The sequence below is a fragment of the Nannobrachium achirus genome, assembly GCF_963921795.1.
Source record: "Nannobrachium achirus genome assembly, chromosome: 1".
NCBI lineage: Eukaryota > Metazoa > Chordata > Actinopteri > Myctophiformes > Myctophidae > Nannobrachium > Nannobrachium achirus.
In genome coordinates this window covers 50,948,996-50,971,654 of record NC_137810.1, presented here as the reverse complement: position 1 = coordinate 50,971,654, position 22,659 = coordinate 50,948,996, and the positions used below count along the sequence as shown (strand labels likewise).

Sequence of the window (22,659 nt, the reverse complement as noted above, 5' to 3'; positions counted from 1 at the left end):
CCAAAGTAAATGTTACAGTTGCTTTAGATGCTAGCCTACTTTTGAACCTGGACCTACATCCGAACCCGTCTGAATTCATATTCCTGTGTCCACTATGTTTTGAAGTCGGTTGACATTCATATCTAGGGGAGCATTTCCTTTTACTAATGCCGTCCAGTCGTCCACAGTCTATTTTTTTATGTAAAATTAAAAATGGCCAAAGCCAAGTGAGAATGTCATTATTGTACTTACTTATATTATTAAATGGTTCTAACTCTTCTACTGCTTCGGACGTTTCCGTTCGCCCCAATTTTGACCCTAGCTCGTTGCCAATACGAACGCTTGTTCTTTACTTATACTTTTGATGACTGTAAGCTGATAACTGGTCGCGCCACCGTGTTCTGTAAAAACATCTCCCGTAACGCTGCTCTAAAATTTCCACTGCACGTAAACAATAATGGAGTCCCAAATCACTTCCTGGCTGTTTTCTGTGGATCTGATCTAGAAATGCATTTCTATGCTCTGAATGGACGGCAAGCGGAGCGGCCCAATTTACATTCATTCTTTGCATAAGGCTGCCCTCTGCCGCCAGCTTGGCTAAAGTACACATATAATAGGTCCAATGAAAAAAAAATCGTTTGGAAATAATCAATAGATCTTTTTCTATAACATCGCAAAGGTAAGCTGCTTTTTGCTGGCACCAGCCCCAATGAATAAATAACAAATCTGGCAGTAGAACTGTTAATAGCACCGTAATGAAAAGGATGCATATAAAAGTCTGAAGAACCCCTCTCTGGTACAACCCTGTTTGTTACATCACTCCTCCAAGGCCATGAAATGAAATGCTCAATAGATATATCACCCTCTAACATTATGTGCACACACACGCACGCACGCACGCACGCACGCACGCACGCACGCACGCACGCACGCACGCACGCACGCACGCACACACACACACACACACACACACACGCACACAGTAACTTAGTGTTGTTTGTGGTGACATGAGAGATGACCATCGGTGGGATAGTGTTTTCCCTGGTCTCCGCAGCACCTGGTCTCTACATTCATTTCCTCGTTCTGGTTCTTCACTTCGTCATATGTTTTTATCAGACGTTCCACTTTCTCATGGTTTCCTCTTACCCCGAATGGGAAATGAGTTGTTAAGGCCCAGGGATAAAGGATGGAGACTTACTTTCAGAGAGCAGGACGTATCTGAACCCTTCTGTGAACCCACAGTGAACCGCCGTGTTTCTCAACAAGTTGAATACAGGGCCCGAAAGTGGGTCAAGAGATGACTTAACAGAGTTGTGGACCGAAGAATATTTAATTATAGTGATGCCCGGGGTCCGTTATTTTCTTTACTCACTCCCACTCGTATTTTAAAATAATTTCAACCACAGCCACCCGACTCACTTCAGCGCATCTATTTTCACAACCCAACCCTAACCCGCTGTCATTGAAGACAGCTTCAGTGTTTTAAATGAGCGGACCTGAAGGAAGAAATAAATAAATACACAGAGGAGAGTGTGAGAGAGCATGGGAGAGAGCACTAATGGAATGAGCGTGGTACTGTAACACATGCACACACGCACGCACACACGCTCACACACGCTCATACACACACACACACACACACACACACACACACACACACGCTGGGTCTGTTCTAGTCTGTCCTGCAGTAAGACGGCAGAAAACCTCACATTATCGTAATCACTTTGTTACGGTACCGCCCTCGTTTTATTCATTCACGGCTAATTCTATTCCGTCTTAGCAGGACAGAATAGAACAGACCAGACCGCGCATGCGTGCACAGTGCACACTGAACTCCCTTCACTTATTTTTGCACTCTCAGTTGTGTTATCTCTAACTAAAATTAATTCATTATTACTTTATAGCATGTTAATATTTGATATTGAACTCAACCCAACCCAAACCTCCCGTACCCATGGGTAATGAGTCAAACCCGCTCACCACTATCGAGCTCCATCTCATCTCTCTCAAGACTCCATCTTGAAGTGCTTTAATGTGGTTAATTTGTTTTTTTGTCATAGCAAATCCTGTGTAAAGATTTACCCAAATGTTAACCCTGGAGATTTTACAGCGTTGACAAATTTGAACTCATATATGCTTTGTAATGATAACATACTAAATCCCTTTGTTGTTTAACCTAAATGCCATTCTTTTGCCACACCACACAAAGCATGGTGAGACATACAGCAGCATAATTGCGTCACTTGTAGCCCCAGGCTGTAATAACTCTGTGGTGGTGGTTTGTCCTCAGTTTATCAGAGCATGTCTCTGCTGTGGCCATGTGGCCTGTACTGTACTGTACTGTACTGTACTGTACTGTACTGTACTGTACTGTGCTGTGCTGTACTGTACTGTACTGTACTGTACTGTACTGTACTGTACTGTACTGGACTGTACAGTACTGTACAGTACTGTACTGTACAGTACTGTACAGTACTGTACTGTACTGTACTGTACTGTACTGTACTGTACTGTACTGGACTGGACTGGACTGGACTGGACTGTGGACTGTACTGTACTACTGTACTGTACTGTACTGTACTGTACTGTACAGTACTGTACTGTACAGTACTGTACTGTACTGTACAGTACTGTACTGTACTGTACTGGACTGGACTGGACTGGAGTGGACTGTACTGTACTACTGTACTGTACTGTACTGTACTGTACTGTACTGTACTGTACTGTACTTCTTACTGTACTATACTTCTTCTTTCATGTATCAACGTCCTTGATCGTACTTTCACCATACTGTAGTAAAAACTGCATTCATGGTCTGGAGAGGGCATTTTTACAGACAGATAAAAGGGCGGGGGCTCAAGACCCCTGTGATGTATATTTGTGCACATGCCTTCTGTACTGTACTGTACTGTACTGTACCGTACCGTACCGTACCGTACCGTACCGTACAGTACAGTACTGTACTGTACTGTACTGTACTGTACCGTACCGTACCGTACCGTACAGTACAGTACTGTACTGTACCGTACCGTACCGTACCGTACCGTACCGTACCGTACCGTACAGTACTGTACTGTACCGTACCGTACCGTACCGTACCGTACCGTACCGTACCGTACAGTACTGTACTGTACTGTACTGTACTGTACTGTACCGTACCGTACCGTACCGTACAGTACAGTACTGTACTGTACCGTACCGTACCGTACCGTACCGTACTGTACTGTACTGTACTGTATGCTGCCTCTGTTCAATGGCTGTGTCTCCTCTCCTCTCCTTCACAGACTGCCGTTCGAGCAAGACGTCGAACAGGGGAACGTGGGCCATTTGGGTGACTGTGATGGTAAGAAAAGTCTTCCTCACTCTGCGTGTGTGTGTGTGTGTGTGTGTGTGTGTGTGTGTGTGTGTGTGTGTGTGTGTGTGTGTGTGTGTGTGTGTGTGTGTGTGTGTGTGTGTGTGTGTGTGTGTGTGTGCTTGCGTGCGTGTGCATGCTCATGCTCATGCATGATCATGTCAATGGCAAATACCGATACATTTTAGCTCATATCTCTCCTGTTAAGCCTGAATTGTAATTAGTTGCACACTGCACAGCACACACCGTCGCAAACCTTAAATCAGCCTTTACATTGCTTTGTTCTCCGTCGTCTTCATGGTAAACAGCAGTAAAACAAGATGGGCCTGGGTGTCTCAGTCAAGTCATCTTAACACTTATATACAGTACCATGGATATTCGCCAAGTAAACACAGGCACAAGTCCCATATCGTCACTGTCGGGCAGAAACCTCGTATCTCCAAGTTAGAAAAATTTGGAGTTTTTTTCGCAAAGCAAAGCCCTGCTTCATCATACAAGGCCGTCGCACAAAAGTAGTGAAAACAGCCGATCTACAAGCACACAACGCCTCGCGGTGCGAGGCGTTGTGTGCTTGTAGATCGGCTGTTTTCACCAGTTTAAATAATTTTAAAAATGATAAATACAAAACAAACAGTTTTGGACATACAAGGTTTCCACCCGACAACGACGATATAGCAGCTCAGTGCTCTGTAGTGTAGAAGAAGAGTAAACAGTATTATACCACATGCAGAAGGCCTGGCGGTATAATCCCATCTCATATTGTCGCAGAACGGGGGTGTAAATCCCCATGTATGTTTTCCTTAACGTTGTTCTGCTCGCTGTTTATACCCGTACCTTTATGTTTAGAGGCTCCCTGTTTGGTGTGCCGTCTTAGCTTCAGCCTGGGTGACTTTTCGTTGCTTAATACTTGTGGATAATTAGATTCAGCTCCGGTTTATACTTCCCTTGATGTTTTTTTTTGTTGTTATTATGAAAATAGCAGTCACACGGACTGAAGCACAATCTTTAGTCTCAGCACACAACACAGCGGTGTACTGGCTAGTCCCGTGGCGCCCCTTCTCTTTGATCTGAGCACTAATTCCGACGAGGCATTTGTTGGCAAATTAATACTACGCGCCTCTGCTAAAGTTCCCTGAGTTCATGTGCCACGCACCTTAAGACAGTGGTTCTCAACCTGTGGGTCGGGACCCCCAGGGGAGTCCCCAAATTATTTTGGGGGGTTCCCAGATGACTTAATGTGCAACATTGTTTTCTCACTCAACAGTAAACAAACCAACATAAAGTGTAAGTGTATAGAAGGTATATGCACATTTCTAAATCGACAAATTAAGGACTTTTTGCTACCTCCAAGGCTCCAACATGACAAATTAAACATTGGCCAAATTGTCAAATATTAGAGGCAGAAATTGTGAAAATAGCCGATCTATATGCTCACAATGCTCACAACGCCTCGCGTTTGCGAGGCGTTGTGAGCATGTAGATCTGCTATTTTCACAATAGAACCGTGTTATACAAAATGTAACTCTTAGTGCTCGTAGGGTCGGGGGTCCCCAGTTAAAATATGATTATGTGGGGGGTCACGGCCTGAAAAGGTTGAGAACCACTGCCCTACGAAGCACACTGATAAATATTGCATAGCCACATGCGACCTGCACCGCCCTAATCCCCTTTCCAGACAGTCTTTTGTTTGAAGCTGACCTTGCACCTTGTCTCCACCGCCCACAAACTACAACCCCCCCACCACCACCACCTCCACCACCTCCACCACCACCACCACCACCACCTCCAGAGCCTGCCTTGCTCAAAAGCGATTTGACAAAGATGCTCGTTTGTTGTCATCAATCTGCTCCCGTAGCGGCATTCCTCACTAGCGTTGCCATGTCTGCTTATTATAAGCGTCGCTGGGCTTCTTTTTCTCTAAAGTGGCTTGAAAATATTGGTGCGGTTATTGGGCTTGTTTCTAAAGCGTAGTTGCTTATCTGGGCTTGCTTCCAAATGTGTTAGTTATTAAGACAAAAAACTCTAATTCCATTCCAGTGTCAAAAATATGTACAAGGCCTTCATCAGGGTCCGCGGACCCTGATGAAGGCCACATGTGGCTGAAACGCGTAGGTCGTTTTTTTAATCTTGCTGCCATGACCCAATAAATTTGTTTTTCTACTTTGAAAGTAACAGAGCTGCCTTGGATTTTTTCTAAGTTCCTCCACCTTATCCTTGTACATATTTTTGACACTGGAATGGAATTAGAGTTTTTTGTCTTTATATCTATATACCCTCTCCAAAGAGCACCTGTCCACACTACAACTTTTACCCACGGACCCACGTAGCGCTTCTTCTACTTTTATCTTTGTGTTAGTTATTATTTAAGTGGTTCTCAAATATTTTCATGTAATGGAACCCCAAGTTAATATGCGTCTGTCCCCATAACCCCCATATGAAAGTGTCTTGCACCAGGGAGCACCCCTGGTACCAGATTTGGTGTTTGAACCCTGGGTGTCTTTCTGAGTCCTTCTGGACCCTGTGATTGCAGCATGCATGGGTCTGTTTTGATCCTCATGTGCAGCTATGCATCGACCCGACAGGCTGTTGTTTTTAGAATGTAACGTACTGTAGTGATACTGTATAGACCTGACACACTATAATGCAAAGCTTGAGCCTCTTGAAAGCATCTACTGTTGCTGAAAATTCCATCGGGTGATTGAAATTCCAATTCCAAGGAGAACACAGTGCTGCAAGCTCTAATGTAACAGGCAGCTTGCAATGAAAAGCTAAATGTCAGATTATTGTACATCTGTAATACATCACTGTGTGATATCTGTACGTTGTTAATTGGATGCCACGGCTGATCCTCTTCTGTTCTGCTCCTCTAAGTGGTCAAATTGAATAATACGCTCTAATAAGGCTGTTATGGCCACTTTCCATCAAAATCTATACTCTAGATGTTCACTTACAGTATGACCCATAGCTACCCTGTTCTAGGCATGTCACAATATGTGAAAATATAGAAACATCTGGCAAAAATAGATGAACATAAGCAACAGATATAGATTCAAGTCAATAGTGAAAATAGATCATCTACACTAGGGGTTGGCAACTTTGATGATGGAGAGGACCACTATTTTCACCTGCACTCCAGAGGGCCACAATGCATATACAGTCAAAAATAGCAAAAATAGATGTTTGAGATTGTAGATCTGCTATTTTTGCTATTTTTGAATTGGAATCCTGAAAAGTAAAATTTGTATTTAATTTCAAATGCATTTATATCTTCTTATGTTAACTTAATGAACTTAAATACAAATACATTAGACATAAAAAAGACTAGTTCTATTAAGCTACTAATATAGACTGAAGTAATTACTGAAGTAACTGGGCCGCCAGTTGCCCATGTATGATCTACAAGCTCAAAAACACATCTCAATGCAACGCATATTGAGCTTGTAGATCTAATATTTTTGTGATTGACCTATATTGGGTTTAAGTCAGTGGTTTTCAACCATTTTCATATCAAGGTCCATTGTTTATTCAGCATTTCAGCCACTGACCATGTGAGATTTAGCCTCTCAGACCCAAGACTTCTAATATTTTGTTGTCGTTGGATAAGATTGTCCATGCTTTATACCATAGGAGAGATAACAGGCAAACATTGATCAAAATAACAATTCTTTTACATTCTCTAATTGTGTAGACTTCTTGTAAATTAAGTAATGCAGATGTTTAACAATAATTTAACTCTTGAGAGTGTGAAATTAAACCAAATGGACACTGTCAAGAGTTAAAGTCCTACAGTATAATAAGGGTCCATTTGGTTACCATCATTTAGCAAGTACCACTGCTGGTCCCCGGACCACTGTTTGAGAACCACTGGTTTAAAAGGTTAAATCAGACACCAATATCAGTAAAAAAAAATAAAAAAAAAAGTTTACTTATAATTTAATGTTAATGCCTCAATTATTAAAGTGATGAAACAAACACAAGGTGGCCGACCTGCTTTGGCTCTGGGTTTCACCAGTGTGATCCTTCATGCTGTGGCCAGGAGGTCATCTTTAGTAACTAGTCTCTGATCCTGAGGTGAGTAGCCTGCGATGTGGACTGGGGTGTCGCTGACAGCGGTGTTGCCGTGTTGTCGCTGCAGATGAAGCGTCTCCGCGGTGGCGTCTGTGTTGGTACGCCAGCAGCACGGGCCCCAGCATCTGTCTGTTCAGCTGCCAAAGACCGCTTACACAACACCGTGTCTCTGATGTAGCGATGAGTTACATATCTGAGACTGAGACCGCCACCGGCCGCACTTTATGTTTTCATCCTAATCTCTGATTTCTACAGAGGCTCTCTTTCTATCTGATATTGATTCCCCAACCTGCTTTCTGCAGCTTCTATCGTTCTGTCTCCCCGTAAAAGACAAACAGTCTTTTTTTTTTGTTGCCCATCTGGAAAACTTGAAAGGCAGTCAGATGAAAATGAGAGGTGCAGCTTCAAGAAGCCGTGGTTGTGACAAATCTGTCACCGACATGCTTACACTTTGAACACCTCTCTGCTGTCACATCACTCAGCGCTCGGAGTTCAGCTCAGGATTCCTCGCTCTCTGTTTTTCTCTGTCGTTTGGTACAGTGCACTAGTATAGAGTACAATACGCTGTACACTGACTGTATGTCTGATGGTGTATCAGTTACCTGCCTCTGTCTCCCCTTCTTTCTTCTTTGCATGACTTCCTGTGTCACATAATATGTAAATATATACTGTGTGTGCACTCATGCACACACCTGCGCAAAAACCTACACCTGCGTGTCAGGATCTTACACGGCACGCATGCACGTGTGCACGCACGCACGCACACCCAGTCGCACACCAGACACAAACTCCACAGGGTTTTAAATGGGGGGTGGAATAGACAGAATACTTTTTCATATCTCTGCAACAGACACATTGCACCTGTCTGTATGTATATCTTCTTGACATATCAGATAGGAGAGGAAGATGTGGTCTGCTCTCTGCATGTCTTTAGGGACCGTCAGTCGACAGTATAGTACGATCTCTATCCCTGCTATCTCTGTTCTCATTGGCTGCTGAGTGCCTCCTTAACTACAATTTGGATTTTTTTTTGTTTTACTTTAGGGGAGTATTTGCAATTTTCTGTACTTTCTCCTAAATATTTATCCCAAGATTTTGTAACCCATTTTTCACCTAGTGCCAATTGCCTAAGCTGTAATCCTGTGCGTTGCTCTCCCTCTGCCAACCTGAGGAGAGCCCTGAACTGAGCTCATGCTTCCTTCAGTGCATGAGGAGTGAGCAGGCCGCTTCTTATCAAATGACAGGGGGGAGCTTCCCCGGTTGGACCTTAGCGCGTGGAAGGAACACATTATTCCAACCAGTTCCTTTCCCCTCCATCAGGCGCCCTGGCTGGCCAGGGCGAGGCAGCATAGAGACCAGGATTACTACATGTTTTTTGTGAGGGTACCTACCTACCCTAGGAGACACAGGGAGAACATGCAAACTCCACACAGAAAGGCCCTTTTGCCAACCCCACCTAGGGTGTGGGCGCTGATGACACGGAGGAGAGAACACGCCCTCAGCGCCCACAGTGTCCCCCGGCGGGAATCAAATCCAGCACCTTCTAGCTGTGAGGCGACAGCTGACAGCGCTATACCGACTGCACCACGTGCCCCCGAAAATGCAACGCATTGGACAGAGGGTGAAAAGCCGAATCTGTGTCGACAATTGCGAAAGTTGCTCAAGAACATCAAACCACGCCATTCCCATTGAAATGCTCACTAGTCCTTGCCCGGGGGTGTGCGCATTATATGAGGGATTGAATGGAGGAGTCTCAGAAGTAATGTTGGAGAACCCAGACGTATCAGTGATGTCAGTTATCTCCAAATCTAGCACTGTTTCAGCAATTGGCTACCATGGCGGCGGTATCGGTGATGTCAGTCATCTCCAAATTTGGGTATATCGGTGCCCATTGGAACAGGATAGTCACCATTGACGTCCAGTTGTGCAATACCTGTTGTATCTGTCCGTTTCCTTTTCATGACCCATATATGGTGTTCCGTGTCCAGGCCAGTCTGTGATGTCAGTAGTACTATGATGTCAAAGGACAGACATCAGACGGACAGACAGACAGACAGACAGACAGACAGACAGACAGACAGACAGACAGACAGACAGACAGACAGACAGACATTTGGTAAATTAATAGTAACAGAGTATTTCTACATATTTTCTGCAGTATCGATACTTATACCCAAGTAAATAAATGTGAGTACTTCTTCCACCGCTGCACCTGCAGTGCCTCCGTGTCAAACTTTACCACACAGACTGTCACATTTTCTCCTCGCAGCAAAGGGTGACGCTGAGGTTAGGTACACTTCTTTTCGGGGGTGACACCTATTTTTAAATTATAATTTTGGCCTTGCATGCTGTTGAGTAATAAATAAATAAATAAAACAGTGCAGTCTGGGGGCCAAAAAGTCTCAGCTGTACTTTGCAACCTTGGTGCCCGCTCTCTGCCTCAAGGGAACTTTCCCCTCTATCCCTCTCTCTCTCTAGTCCAGGGGTGTCGCTTCAAATTCGGGGCCCTGGGTACAGGGATTCACTGCGGGGCCCCCATGAATGTTCTTCATAGGGGGAGGGGGTTTAACCCATTTAGACTGGGAACAAATTATTAAGCTTTATTTTGTGCTTTAACTATTGAAAAATAGCAGATCTACAATCTCACAGCGCGGCACTCGGTGCAGCATAGCGAGCTTGTAAATCTTCTATTTTTGAAAAATCGTGAAAAGTCTTTGAATATTTCAAATCCTTCTAAGGTTTTTTGAAAAAAAAACTGTCAGTGGTGCTCAAACTTTTTAATGTCAAGGACCCCCAAAATGATATGCATTTGGCCACAGACCTCCATCTCAAAATATTTAGTTCCAGGGACCCCCCAGAAGCAACATTTGAGTCACAAATGTTCGCTTAAAAAATACATATATTAAAAGATTTTAAAAGATTTCAAAAATAGCAGATCTACTGTGAGCTTGTATATCTGCTATTTTCCCAATAGTTAATGCATAAAATAATGAAGGCCCCTCCACCTTGGGCCCTAGTAACTCAGTCCCACTTTCCCCCCGCTTGTAACACCCCTGCTCTAGTCTAGTAGTCTGTACCACGGCAGTCCTCCCTGTCATCGGGGCCTCACAGGTAAATGGATGGACGGCCTTGTCTGGAGGCCCCGCCGCTATCTTCCTCCTCTCTCTCTCTCTCTTTAGCCGGGGAGAAGTGGTAGCTGGAAGGGGGTGGAATCGATTTCCATCTCTCCCCTGGCTTGATGGCAGTCAGATAGATAACCAAGGGTGAATCTATAAAGTGGGAATGGATGGCACCTTTTAAGTTAAGTAATGTACTTAACTACAATTAACTACAAAACTACTTTTTACTTTCTACTCCACTACATCCATCCATCCATCCATCCATCCATACATCCATCTTCAACCGCTTATCCGGAATCGGGTCGCGGGGTAACAGTTCCAACTGAGCCTTCCAGATTTCCTTATCCTGAGCAACTTCCTCCACTCCCTCTGGGAGTATACCGAGGTGTTCCCAGGCCAGTTTGGAGATATAATCCTTCCATCTGGTCTTAGGTCTGCCACGGGGTCTCCTCCCAGTGGGACGTGCATCGAGGACCTTCCTAGGAAGGCGCTCGGGGGGCATCCGTATTAGATGCCCGAACCACCTAAAGGGCCATTTATAGTTACGTATGGTTGATTTTGTGTACGTTTGGGGGTGAGACAGTACGTACGGTAATAGCGTCGACACGCATACTACAGTACGGTCTCTGTGTTAGATTAGGTTCAATAAATCCTATGTACATACTGTATCCACTAGATGGCACCCAAATGCATCTTCCCAATGAGCAAATGCTACATAGGCTAGCCTAGCGCCTACATTCATTGTTGACAGATACACTCGGATTGAACGACCTGCAGAAAACACTCTCCCATCGGCGCTAGACACTGTGCTGTCTGGATATAATATAAAAAGGACTGGAGAATGGACAGGCAAAAGTCGCGTGCGCGGGAGTGGAGAGAGACACATTCGAGAGAGCTGGCAGAGAGCGCTGATTTACGCTGGCAACGGGTCTGCGTCCTGGCCTGTTCACTACTGTTCAGCGTGTTGGTTATACTTTGTGATTTCTTTCTTTTTTTTATGCCCACGGCAATGCATGAGGTCACTTCCACATACGAAATGGAGACCAGAAAAAAGACGAAACATTTCTCCCTCACTACTGCCCCCACGGTTGACAAAAGTTCGCCACGGGTAGTTCATGTGTACGTATGTTTTTAGCGGTTTTTATCCGTCGGGTTGAGTGTTGTCCGTAAGGTTACGGAGACAATCAATTACGTCCGGACGGCCGGAGGAACCAGATTAAATCACTCTCCCCCTCCGTCTCTTGTGTATTCCTGCGGTCCTTAAGTACTACTATGCATGGTACTTAAGCTGACTCCTTTCCAAGTGAAGGAGCAGCGGTTCTACTCCAAGTCTCTCTCGGGTGATTGAACTTCTCACCCTATCTCTAAGGGAGATACCAGCCACCCTTCTGAGAAAACTCATTTCGGCCGCTTGTACCCGAGACCTTATACTTTCGGTCATGACCCACACTTCATTACCATAGGTGAGAGTGGGAACGAAGATTTCTCGGAAGACAGAGAGCTTTGCCTTACGGCTCAACTCTTCTACATCTCAGAGGCAAATATTGTACTTTAGTTACTTTGTAGATTTTGATTGTTATTACAAAACATACATTAAACACTTCAGTCCTATAAACATTTCGGCCATTATAAAATAGCCAATCTACAAGCTCACAATGCCTCACAATGTGACGCATTGTGAGCTTGTAGATCTGCTATTTTCTAAATGTGTGTGTGAGATTTTTAAAATAGTTTATACATTTGAGACATTCTGCATAATGAGTACTTTCTACTCTTGGTATTTAAGTACATTTTGATACCAATAATTTTGTACTTCTACAAGTCAATTCTGAATACCGGCCTTTTACATATTTCTAGATTGCACTATTGATACTTTTTTACTTAAAGGGACTACACCATGAATTTTCATTTTTCCAATTTGTATGTATTTTCTTGGTGTCCCACCAGCAACTTCTATCCTCACAAAGTCCTATTTCTGACCATTGTGTCTTTCTCAGTTTATGGGCAGATCTATGTTAGCATGTCTCAGAACGGTCCTGATTGTGAAATGTCAGATTTGTGATGTCACAAGGCCTGAGAAGGAGGCAGGAGGAGCTGGGAGAGGGTTGGGGAGGGGTGGGCAGGCCTGAGAAGGAGGCAGGAGGAGCTGGGAGAGGGTTGGGGAGGGGTGGGCAGGCCTGCTGAGCAGGAGGTGGGGAGGAGTGTGGGGCCAAAACTGGCTCAATAGCGCAGTCCTCCCACTCAGGACAAGGTGGTACTGCAGCTGAAAATGCTCTGAAAGCCAGGCAGAAATGACAGGGGCTCATTCAGGAGTGGTAATTTAGCCTCAAACCTTTTCAAAAACGTTTTTGGGACACAAACAGTGTTATATAAATTATTTTTAAATGCATGGTGTAGGACCTTTAAGCCAAAAATGTGAGTAGTTTTCCCACCACTGGAGAGGGAGGGTTGAAGAGTAAGATATCGTCGTTGTCAGGTGGAAACCTCGTATCTCCAAGTTTCAAATGTGTATATTCTTTCGCAAAGTAAAGCCTTGGTTCATCATACAAGGCTGTCGCGCAAAAGTAGTGAAAACAGCAGATCTACAAGCACACAACGCCTCGCACCGCGAGGCGTTGTGTGCTTGTAGATCGGCTGTTTTCACTAGTTTAGATCTTTAAAATGGTGAATGCAAAACGAACGGTTTTGGACATACAAGGTTTCCACCCGACAGCGACGATGTGTTCCAGGCCAGCATCCCCCGTGGTCTCCAGACCAAGGCGACTGACTGTGATAAACAGACTGAGAAGGCGGCTGGCGTCTCTGGTGTCACAGACCTGTCACTGATTCCTTTGATTAGGCCTGTATCCTCCAGTCTGAAACCCTGCCTGGGTGACGCGGCCTGTCAGAAAACCCATCCTGTATTCCCTCAGCCTTCCCTCCGGGGTCCGTAGGGGTCCATTTTCTACGCTCTGAGAGTTAAATTGACACTCTGTATTTTACTGTGCGATCACTTTGTCACACAGCAAGGCTCCCCTCTTCTCATTTAGATGCCCTACAGCAGGGTTCCCCAATAGGCGGCCCGCGGGCCATTTGTGGCCCGCGGGGGGCTGCTGTCTGGCCCACACCAACCCCAGTAATAATGGTGGTATAAGAGCAGCAACAACACTAGTATATCGTCGTTGTCGGGTGGAAATCTCGTATCTCCAAATTTGTACGTTCTTTCGCGAAACATACAAGACAGTCGCACAAAAGTAGTGAAAACAGCCGATCTACAAGCACACAACGTGCTGTTTTCACTAGTTTAAATCATTTTTAAAATGATAAATTCAAAACGAACGGTTTTGGACATACAAGATTTTCACCCGACAACGATGAAAACTGTCGCTGGAGTAGCGGGTACGCCACCGTCGCCCCCTGCAATGTTGTAGCCCTCGGCTTGGTACCCTAGACATAATTCGGCCCTTGGGGAAAACTAATTGTGGAACGCTGCCCTACAGTATATAGCCTGGGGACTTGACACGGTGATGCGTACCCGTGTTGCCTATAATTATTTCGGTTACAAGATGCAAGTTGTTGTCGAAATCTCATAGATGCCCCCAAAATACCCAGAATTAATCATTTATACAGAATAATAAATACTGATTAAGACGCGTGTATAATCTTTGTTCAGTGTAATAGGGCTTTGCACTGAATATACTTGGCTGACGCTCTAAAATCTCATCAGCCCACATCCGTCCCATATACAGTATATTTTATTTTTATCCGTCACAAGGGTCTCTCTTTTCTTTTTTCTTTTCTTTTTTTTTACCATCACTCGTGGATCCTTTGAAGCTCTTGCTGCTTTTATTTCTCTAGAAGAAGATGAATGAATGGTAATAAGAAAACCACAGCATGAGATGAGATTTGAGGCCGGAAAATATGCATAGGCCTCTAGAGTGAAGGCAAGTGTTATGATGGTGGTTTATGCCAGTGGTTCTCAAACCGAGTCAGGAGCCCCAGGGGGGTCCCCAAATCATTTTGGGGGGTCCTCAGATGATCTTTAATGTTGCAACTTGCAATATGGTGTTCTCACTCAACAGTAAACAAACAATCATTCACGTTCAAGTGAATACAGGGTATCTGCACATTAATTACTCTTGACCATTACCGCATCAAAAGTAATGAACAAAGTATACTATAAATCAAATTCAGATATTCTACAGATGGTCAAATATTACTTTGAACATTTTCTTAGGTATGCCTCTACCTAAGAAAAAGGCAAATATTGTAAGAATTGCAGATCTAGCTCACAACGCATCACAAAGCAAAGCAAATATTAGCTGTGGAACAGTTAAACAAAAAGTAACGCCTGAAATACTGATCAAAATATAAATATTCTGGGGGTCTCCAATTCAAATAGGATTATTTTGGGGGGTTGCAGCCTCAAAGGTTTTAGAACTGCCGGTTTATGCCTCAGTCTCAGTTTGTCCGAAATACTTTTATTACACTTCCCTTGTGTTCTCACACTGCGTTATCGTTCTCTGGGCTCCCATCAAGTATCATCAGCATTTCAAGACACGTCGCTCTTTTTTGTTGATCAAAGCAGATTTTAGACAGCACTGTTTCTAACTGAGATGACCTGGGGTGAGGGAGGTCATTTGGCTAGAAGAGATGTGTGTGTAATGGAGATGGTGTGTGTGTGTGTGTGTGTGTGTGTGTGTGTGTGTGTGTGTGTGTGTGTGTGTGTGTGTGTGTGTGTGTGTGTGTGTGTGTGTGTGTGTGTGTGTGTGTGTGTGTGTGTGTGTGTGTGCGCGCGCATGCGCGTGAGCGTGCGTGTGCGCCTGCGTGCGCGTGACTCTGCATCCCTGAGTCTGAGCACGGCTGTGCATTCTGTTCAAGTCATTAGTACATATTATTCGAGGTCGTTAGCAGACTTCTCCCAGAGCTCAATCGCCTCCACAATGTATGACTTATGGTGGATCTAAATACATAATGGTATTGACAGAACACACTGTGCCGAGAAAAGGATAGACTTGTCAGGTGTGTGTGTGTGTGTGTGTGTGTGTGTGTGTGTGTGTGTGTGTGTGTGTGTGTGTGTGTGTGTGTGTGTGTGTGTGTGTGTGTGTGTGTGTGTGTGTGTGTGTGTGTGTGTGTGTGTGTGTGTGTGTGTGCGAGCGTGCAGGCGTGCGTGTGTGCGGTTTCGCATGTATATGTGTGTATGTGTAATAAAACCCAGTGACGTAAACAGCATAATGAGTGGGATTTGGTACAGGCGTCAACACATGGTGTAAGGTGTCATATCCACTTACGGCGGGGGTTTTGCAACGCGGCGACAGACTGGGCTCAGGTAATTTAGCAGGTCACAACCCCAGCTGGCCAGACGGATCAGTTTCAGCTGGGTCTAAACGCTGGGTCACTCACAACTGCCAGAATCTCCCTTTTCCCTTTTGCCACGTGGGCTGGGGGTCTCACAAATCATCACAGTCCATTCCAACAAGGTCTAGTCAAAAGAATTGTTGTTGGTGTTTGAACGTTTTGTTGGTAGCTGCTGTAACAAATAATCAAGCTCGCTAACAGTAATCGTGCATCGTCATTGGGAAACAGGCTTTTGTTCAAGGTTTCTTTATTGGTATTGTCCAAATGACATGCACGTCACTAAGACGAAAGCATACAAAACAAGTGTATGTTACCCTTCCCACCCCTCAAAGTTCCCGCTCCGAAAGAGCCACAGCCCTGGTATCTTATGTTGTACCATTAACTCATTCAGAGCCCCAGACATTAACGGATTATAATGTCCAAAGTGCCTCCTTCAGGTCCCATTCACTTGCGTTGTCTTATTTTGAAGGCCAGAAGTCCACCGCGCAATCACTTCCGGTCTGACGTCATCGGATCGTGCGCTGGAACCGATCCGTGTCCACGTGGAGTTGTGTAATGGCCGACCGGGAGCTTTTATAACAGTGTAACATAAGCGAGCATCTGCCGCCATCCTAGCTTCTAAAGTGTAGTTTTGAGATAATGGACATTAAAGATGAGATCCCCCGTCCACCTCAATGTTATGGATGGGACTATTTTGTGCTCGTGGAGCGGTGATGATGCGAAATCAGCGACGGATTTCGTCTCCGGACCGTCGGCCATTCTTCTCGGTAATGTACTCGCCGTTACAGTAATCTATTACTTTTCCCGAGATATCCCGTGAATGGCACTACAGATACTCGAGTACATTTCGCGAGACATCTCGCGAATGGCACTAGATGAGTTAACAAAAAATAGAACAATATTGGGACACAAGTTAAGTTGTATTTGCACAGAAAGCTCATCAGCTAGTTATCTATTTTAAGCTAGCTGGCGCTGCAGGGGAGAGAGAGAGAGAGATGGTCCCTCTGCCTCCCTTGCTACTCTTATTCCAACGGCAAGCTTTTACTAATCCCACTGTAGGCTTTCTAAACAGTGTGCAAATGCAACAACACTATACATAATCCAATCTCAAGCACGTGTTCTTAAACACACACATGCGCGCGCACACACACGCTCACACTCACTCACACACACACACACACACACACACACACACACACACACGCACACACGCACACAAACACACTGTTGCCACCCATTTGCTGCGAGTGCACTCAGCCATAATGACACCGCTAGCTCCGGCACAATGTAGCTACAGATGGAAGCAATTATGGGGCTGTGAAAATATTTCCTGAAGAAAGGCTGGTGTTTTGACTGGCGGAACAGCGGGTTGCAATCACTCTCTAATTGAGGTCCGCAGAAACATCAATGAAACGACGGGAGAATGAACGCGGGGACACCACGGGTACACTGTGAAACCTAATTGCGTGTTGGTTTTAACTCGTAGAGAGTGTACGAACGGAACCAAAATGGGTTCAATTTGGTTCCATTTCCACACTCTCTGAGTTGTACTGTGTAGGGTGTCATGTTAGGACTGGGCAGGGACGTGCAGAGAATGTTAGAGATGCAGGGGCTGAAATGTCTAAAAGGGCCTTTTGGTGAAAATAGCAGACCTGCGACGCGTTGTGAGCTTGGAGGTCGGCTATTTTCGGTACTCGATATCACACTGAACTTAATCAAGTCAGTTGGAGTTGTGGCGTACGGCATGGACTTCTACACAGAGAGGGCAACTCTTTCAACATAAGATGCTGCATTCAAGTTCAGGAGAGTTTGGGCAAGGCAATCCTCTTGAATGCTTCAGGTATGGCATGGAAAGAGGGCATTTACATTTCTTTCACCAGAGTGAAAACTGCATTTATGGTCTGTAGAGGGCTCAAGCCCCCTTTGGTGTCTATGTGTTCAAGTGCCTGGGACTGGGTGACGTCGCCCTCTCTCTCTCTCCCTCCCTCCCATCTTCCTGTCCTTGGTGGCGGTTTTGAACGAAACCCCCCTCGCGGGGGGGTATCGTTCAAAACCGCCACCAGCCGCCACCGCAAAGAAAATTTGTTGGCAAATTCGCGGCAGCGGCCCAATGTAATTGCCCTTCTAATTGCTGGGGCTTTGGAGAGGGGGGAGTGGGGGGGCCCTGCGCCGAGGCTTGGGGACAGAGAGCCCATAAAAATCCAACCACACAGGGCCTTGTATTTACACTGCAGCTACACTTATAAAGCGGAGCGTTTCAAGTGGGCCCGTGATTAATGTCCCTGAGGTTTAGAACCCCAGCAAAGAGAGAGAGAGAGAGAGAGAGAGAGAGAATACTGTAGTTCATCTGTGTCTGCTCTTTCAGAGTGAGGGCTCTGTAACCTTGACGCCAGAGTTGGCCTCCCCTCTAACTCTCTGAGAGAGAGAGGGGGGGGGGGTAGAGTTAATTGAGGTACACAGTAAAGGTCCATATAAAGGCCGTATCAGAGTACAGTCTGCGGTGATAAGTCATCACGGCGGTGTAGTTTTCTAGCTATCACCTAGGTTTTGTAATACATTTTAGGGTGATAGCTAGAAAACTACACCGCGGCGATGACTCTGATAGGGCCTTCAGTCCACTTGTGCACTCTCTCACTCTTGTGTGTGCGTGCGTGTGTGTGTGAGTGTGTGCGTGTCTGTGTGTGTGCGTGTCTGTGTGTGTGCAAGTGTATGTGCATTGATTTGAGTGTAGGCATGTCTCTGTCTCTGTAGTGTATGTGTCTGTGTGCGTGAGCGCGTGCGTGCGGTTGTTAAGTAACGGATTACATGTAACGGGATTACGTAATCAGATTACAAAAAACAGGTAACTTGTAAAGTCTCAGGTTACATTTTAAAATGAGTAATCTGGATTACAGTAACGGATCTGAATGATGGGGGTTACATGCTGGATTACATTCTCCCCTTTGCCCTCATCAATTTTACAAATAAGTTATAACGCCAAACAATAAAATAATCAAGTCGAATCAGTGTAAAGTACTGCCACTTCGCTTAAGTAAGATTCTGTTGTCCTTTTCCTAATTTCATTGGCTCAATATTCTTGTCTAGTTATCAATGGTAAAACTTGTTTTATTTAATTAGAGAGTTTTTCTAAACAGTAATCCAAAAGTAACTGAAAGTAACTAGTAGTTACTTTTTAAATTGTGATAATCAGATTACGTTACTGACTACATTTTCTTTGCAAGTAACTTGTAACTGTAGGGGATTCCTTTTTAAAAGTAACCCTAACAACCCTGCGTGCGTGCATGGATTCAGCCAGGTGTGCATGACGTGCATGATGATAGGGGAGCTCACAGCGAGCTGTCAGACGCTAACAATAGCAGCAGCAGTGGGTTGAAGCCTCTGGGACTCCTGGTGGCTTCATGTGGTTTTTCCTTGGGGGTCTGGGCTGCCTCCCCCCCCTCTCTCCCCCCTCTCTCCCCCCACATCTTCACTCAGAACCAGGGGTGTCGCACCGAGTGCCGCGCTGCGATCTTGTGGATCTGCTATTTTTGAAAAATCTTGAAAAGTCTTTGAATATTTCAAATCCTTCTAAGGTTTTTTTGAAGGACCCCCAAAATGAGATGTATTCAATTCAATTCAAAGGAGCTTTATTGGCATGAGAAAGCATACATTCACATTGCCAAAGCAAAATTCAAAACATAAAAACAGTTGAAAATGGGGAACATATACAGTTGTAGGGGGTACAGCATTGTGCAAACAGAACTATATTACATGTTGTCATTATGTACAGTATATACAGGGTATGAAGCTTTTTGGAACAAATAACAGCATTTCATAACACACACAACTCACACTCACACACACGCACACGCACAGGCACACACACACACACACACACATTCAATCCACGTTGATGAACGATAAGTGCTTTGGGTGTCTCTGTGGTGCAGAAAGCTGCTCTCAACACTTGAGCTGAACTTTGAGTGTGTGTGTGTGTGTGTGTGTGTGTGTGTGTGTGTGTGTGTGTGTGTGTGTGTGTGTGTGTGTGTGTGTGTGTGTGTGTGTGTGTGTGTGTGTGTGTGTGTGTGTGTGCACGCGCGCGCGCGCGCGTGTGTGTGTGCGTGCGTGTGTGTCTGACACAGTAAGCGACTGCAGAGTGCTCCCTGCATCCCACAACACCTCCCCTCGTCCGTCCATAGCCCATCAGTAAACCTTCTCTCTCTCTCGCTCTCTCTCTCTCTCCCCTGTTCTATTTATCACAGCAATAACCTCCTGTGGTTTCTTCCTCTCGTCCTCTCTCTCTCTCTCTCTCTCCATCCCCGCCGTCTTCCCCTTCATTTCACCCCGGGCCCCATCACCCTGTTGTTGGCGGTATCGATCACTTTAAAGGGGGATTTAGTTCCTGTTGAGAGGGCAGCAGGTTCTGCGTGTCTGGGCTGTTCATTTCACTCAGGGTCGCTCTGGTCTGGTGGCGCGACGCTGCGTGTACCAGAGAGGCCCCCCCCCCCTCGCCCCCCTCGTCATGGTGGACACATTTGGTTAAAGACCTTCGGACTGTAAATCACTGGAATAGGTGGGCGGTTGAGCCAGCCAGCCTGCAGTGGTGTGAAGTAACTATAGTACATTTACTCAAGTACTGTACTTATGTACATTTCTTTGAGGTATTCTTTACTTTAGTACTGTAGTATTTCCATTTTTCTGTACTTTTACTTTTCCACTACGCATCTCATTCTACTTTTACTCCACTACAATTGTTTGAACACTTTAGCTACTATAGTTACTCTGTAGATTTTGATTATTATTTATTACAAAACATACATTAACCACTTCAGCCCTACAGTATATACATTTTGGCCAATTGAAAATAGCTACAAGCTCACAATGCACCGCGATGTGACACATTGTGAGCTTGTAGATCTGCTATCCACGGGTTTCCAACGCCCCATAGTGCATTGCGCAGACGTTGTACCGAGCTTCCGGCGCCGCAGCCGAGTGTGATTTACAAGCTCACAACGGGTTGCATCTGCAACGCGACGTGAGCTTGTATGTCTGCTGTTAAACCGGAAGTGTGGTCCAAATAATCTCCAGTAAACTCCCACGGAAACAGGTGGATACATTTGAAAACTTGGTGAAATGGGACATTATGCATGATGAGTACTTTCTACTTTTGGTACTTTAAGTACATTTGACACCAATACTTTTGTACTTTTACTTTAAATTTTGAATTCCAGACTTTTACGTATTTCTAGTTTGCACTATTGATACTTTTAATTAAGTTAAAAGATGTAGTACTTTTTCCACCTCTGCCAGCCGGCCAGCCAGCCAGCCACCAAACAGGGGGAGAAATACAGCACATTCAATCATCCAACCAGATGGTCTAGAAGCCCGAATGCAAGTGCCTCTAATGGTTTAATCATTCTGTTAAGACCTTCAGAAATGTATATCGGGAAGGAGTCCAATGCCTCAGCACAGTGGGGGTGTTAACATAAAAAACAAACGGGCCTGTGTGTTTTCAGCTGGTGACTACAGTAACAGCGGAGCAGGATATCACGCTACACACACACACACACTAACTCTGATAAGCAGCCCGTATATGGCTATAGGAAGTTGATTTATAGCCTTTTGCATGCGAGAAAGATTAAGTTGAAATTGCGATGGTGGAGTTAGATATATGAACCCCCAGGGTGGATCGTTAAGACTCACGCTACGAGAGCGGCGCTCCCCCAATTTATTGCCCGGCGACATGTTTGGCGAGCGTTCCTGATTGCTCTCCACGGCGCGTGTTTCCTTCGCACCTAAATTGAGGATATCAATTACATTCCTATACGCTGCTTCGGCCAATGATATCATAACCTCCAGGTCCACAGGTTAGGGGGTGGGAAACTACACGCACACACACACACGCGCGCACACACACACACACACACACACACACACACGCACACACACACGCACATGCACACGGACATGCACAACATGCACGGCTGGAAAACAATTTATTTCGCCACAATGTCCGCCACAGCCCAGTTGCCTTGTTTGGATTGGGATTGGATGCAGCTGAGACTCGCCCAGGCTGCCTCTCACTAAAGGTTGGCCGGAACGCGAAGGCAAGGTCCACCGATATAATTGAATCCACAAAAACCCTCAACGAGGAACAGCCCTGACACCGACACGTGTGCAACATAGCGTGAACAAACATTTATGGAGAGCAAAAAAAGGTCTTAACTTTTGATTACACTGCATGGGGCCAGGGCAGGGCATGGGGGGAGAGGGGGGAGAGGGGGGAGGGTGTTAAGCCTCCTGTGATGAATTTAACGCTGTTATCTTTAAAACGCTGCGCGGTGATCCTTCAGCTTCAAGTCAGCATGACATCAGCGTTCTCGGAGGGAGAGCGAGAAGCAGTCAGCGATAGTTTCACACAAAATATAACAGGTTGACAATGTGATGACAGGCAGCGTAAGAAAGAGAGAGAGAGAGAGAGAGAGAGAGAGAGAGAGACAGCAGCAGCAGCAGGATTCCTATATCGTCACTGTCGGCAGAAACCTCGTATCTCCAAGTTTTTCAAATTTGTACGTTTTCTCGCGAAGTAAAGCCCTGCTTCATCAGACAAGGCCGTCGCACAAAAGTAGTGAAAACAGCCGATCTGTTGCGAGGCGTTTTGTGCTTGTAGATCGTCTGTTTTCCCTAGTTTAGTTAATTTTTTTTTTATTATAAAAACGAACGGTTATGGACATACAAGGTTTCCACCCGACAATTAACGCCGATAATGCATGCATGTATGTGGTTATGCAGTCATCATCCCAAACCTTGACTCTGGGCCAGCTA

At 45.2% G+C, this 22,659-nt stretch overlaps 1 protein-coding gene across 1 annotated transcript in view; it reads left to right on the top strand.

Moving 5' to 3' along the window:
* Window positions 1-22,659, top strand: part of sema6bb (sema domain, transmembrane domain (TM), and cytoplasmic domain, (semaphorin) 6Bb) — a gene marked incomplete at its 3' end in the record, with an annotated part of 264,150 nt that overhangs the window by 225,938 nt on the left and 15,553 nt on the right. The window contains exon 16 of the mRNA XM_080751140.1: window positions 3,264-3,322. Within this exon, the coding sequence (XP_080607266.1) occupies window positions 3,264-3,322 (59 nt within the window). The remainder of the gene's footprint in view (window positions 1-3,263; window positions 3,323-22,659) is intronic.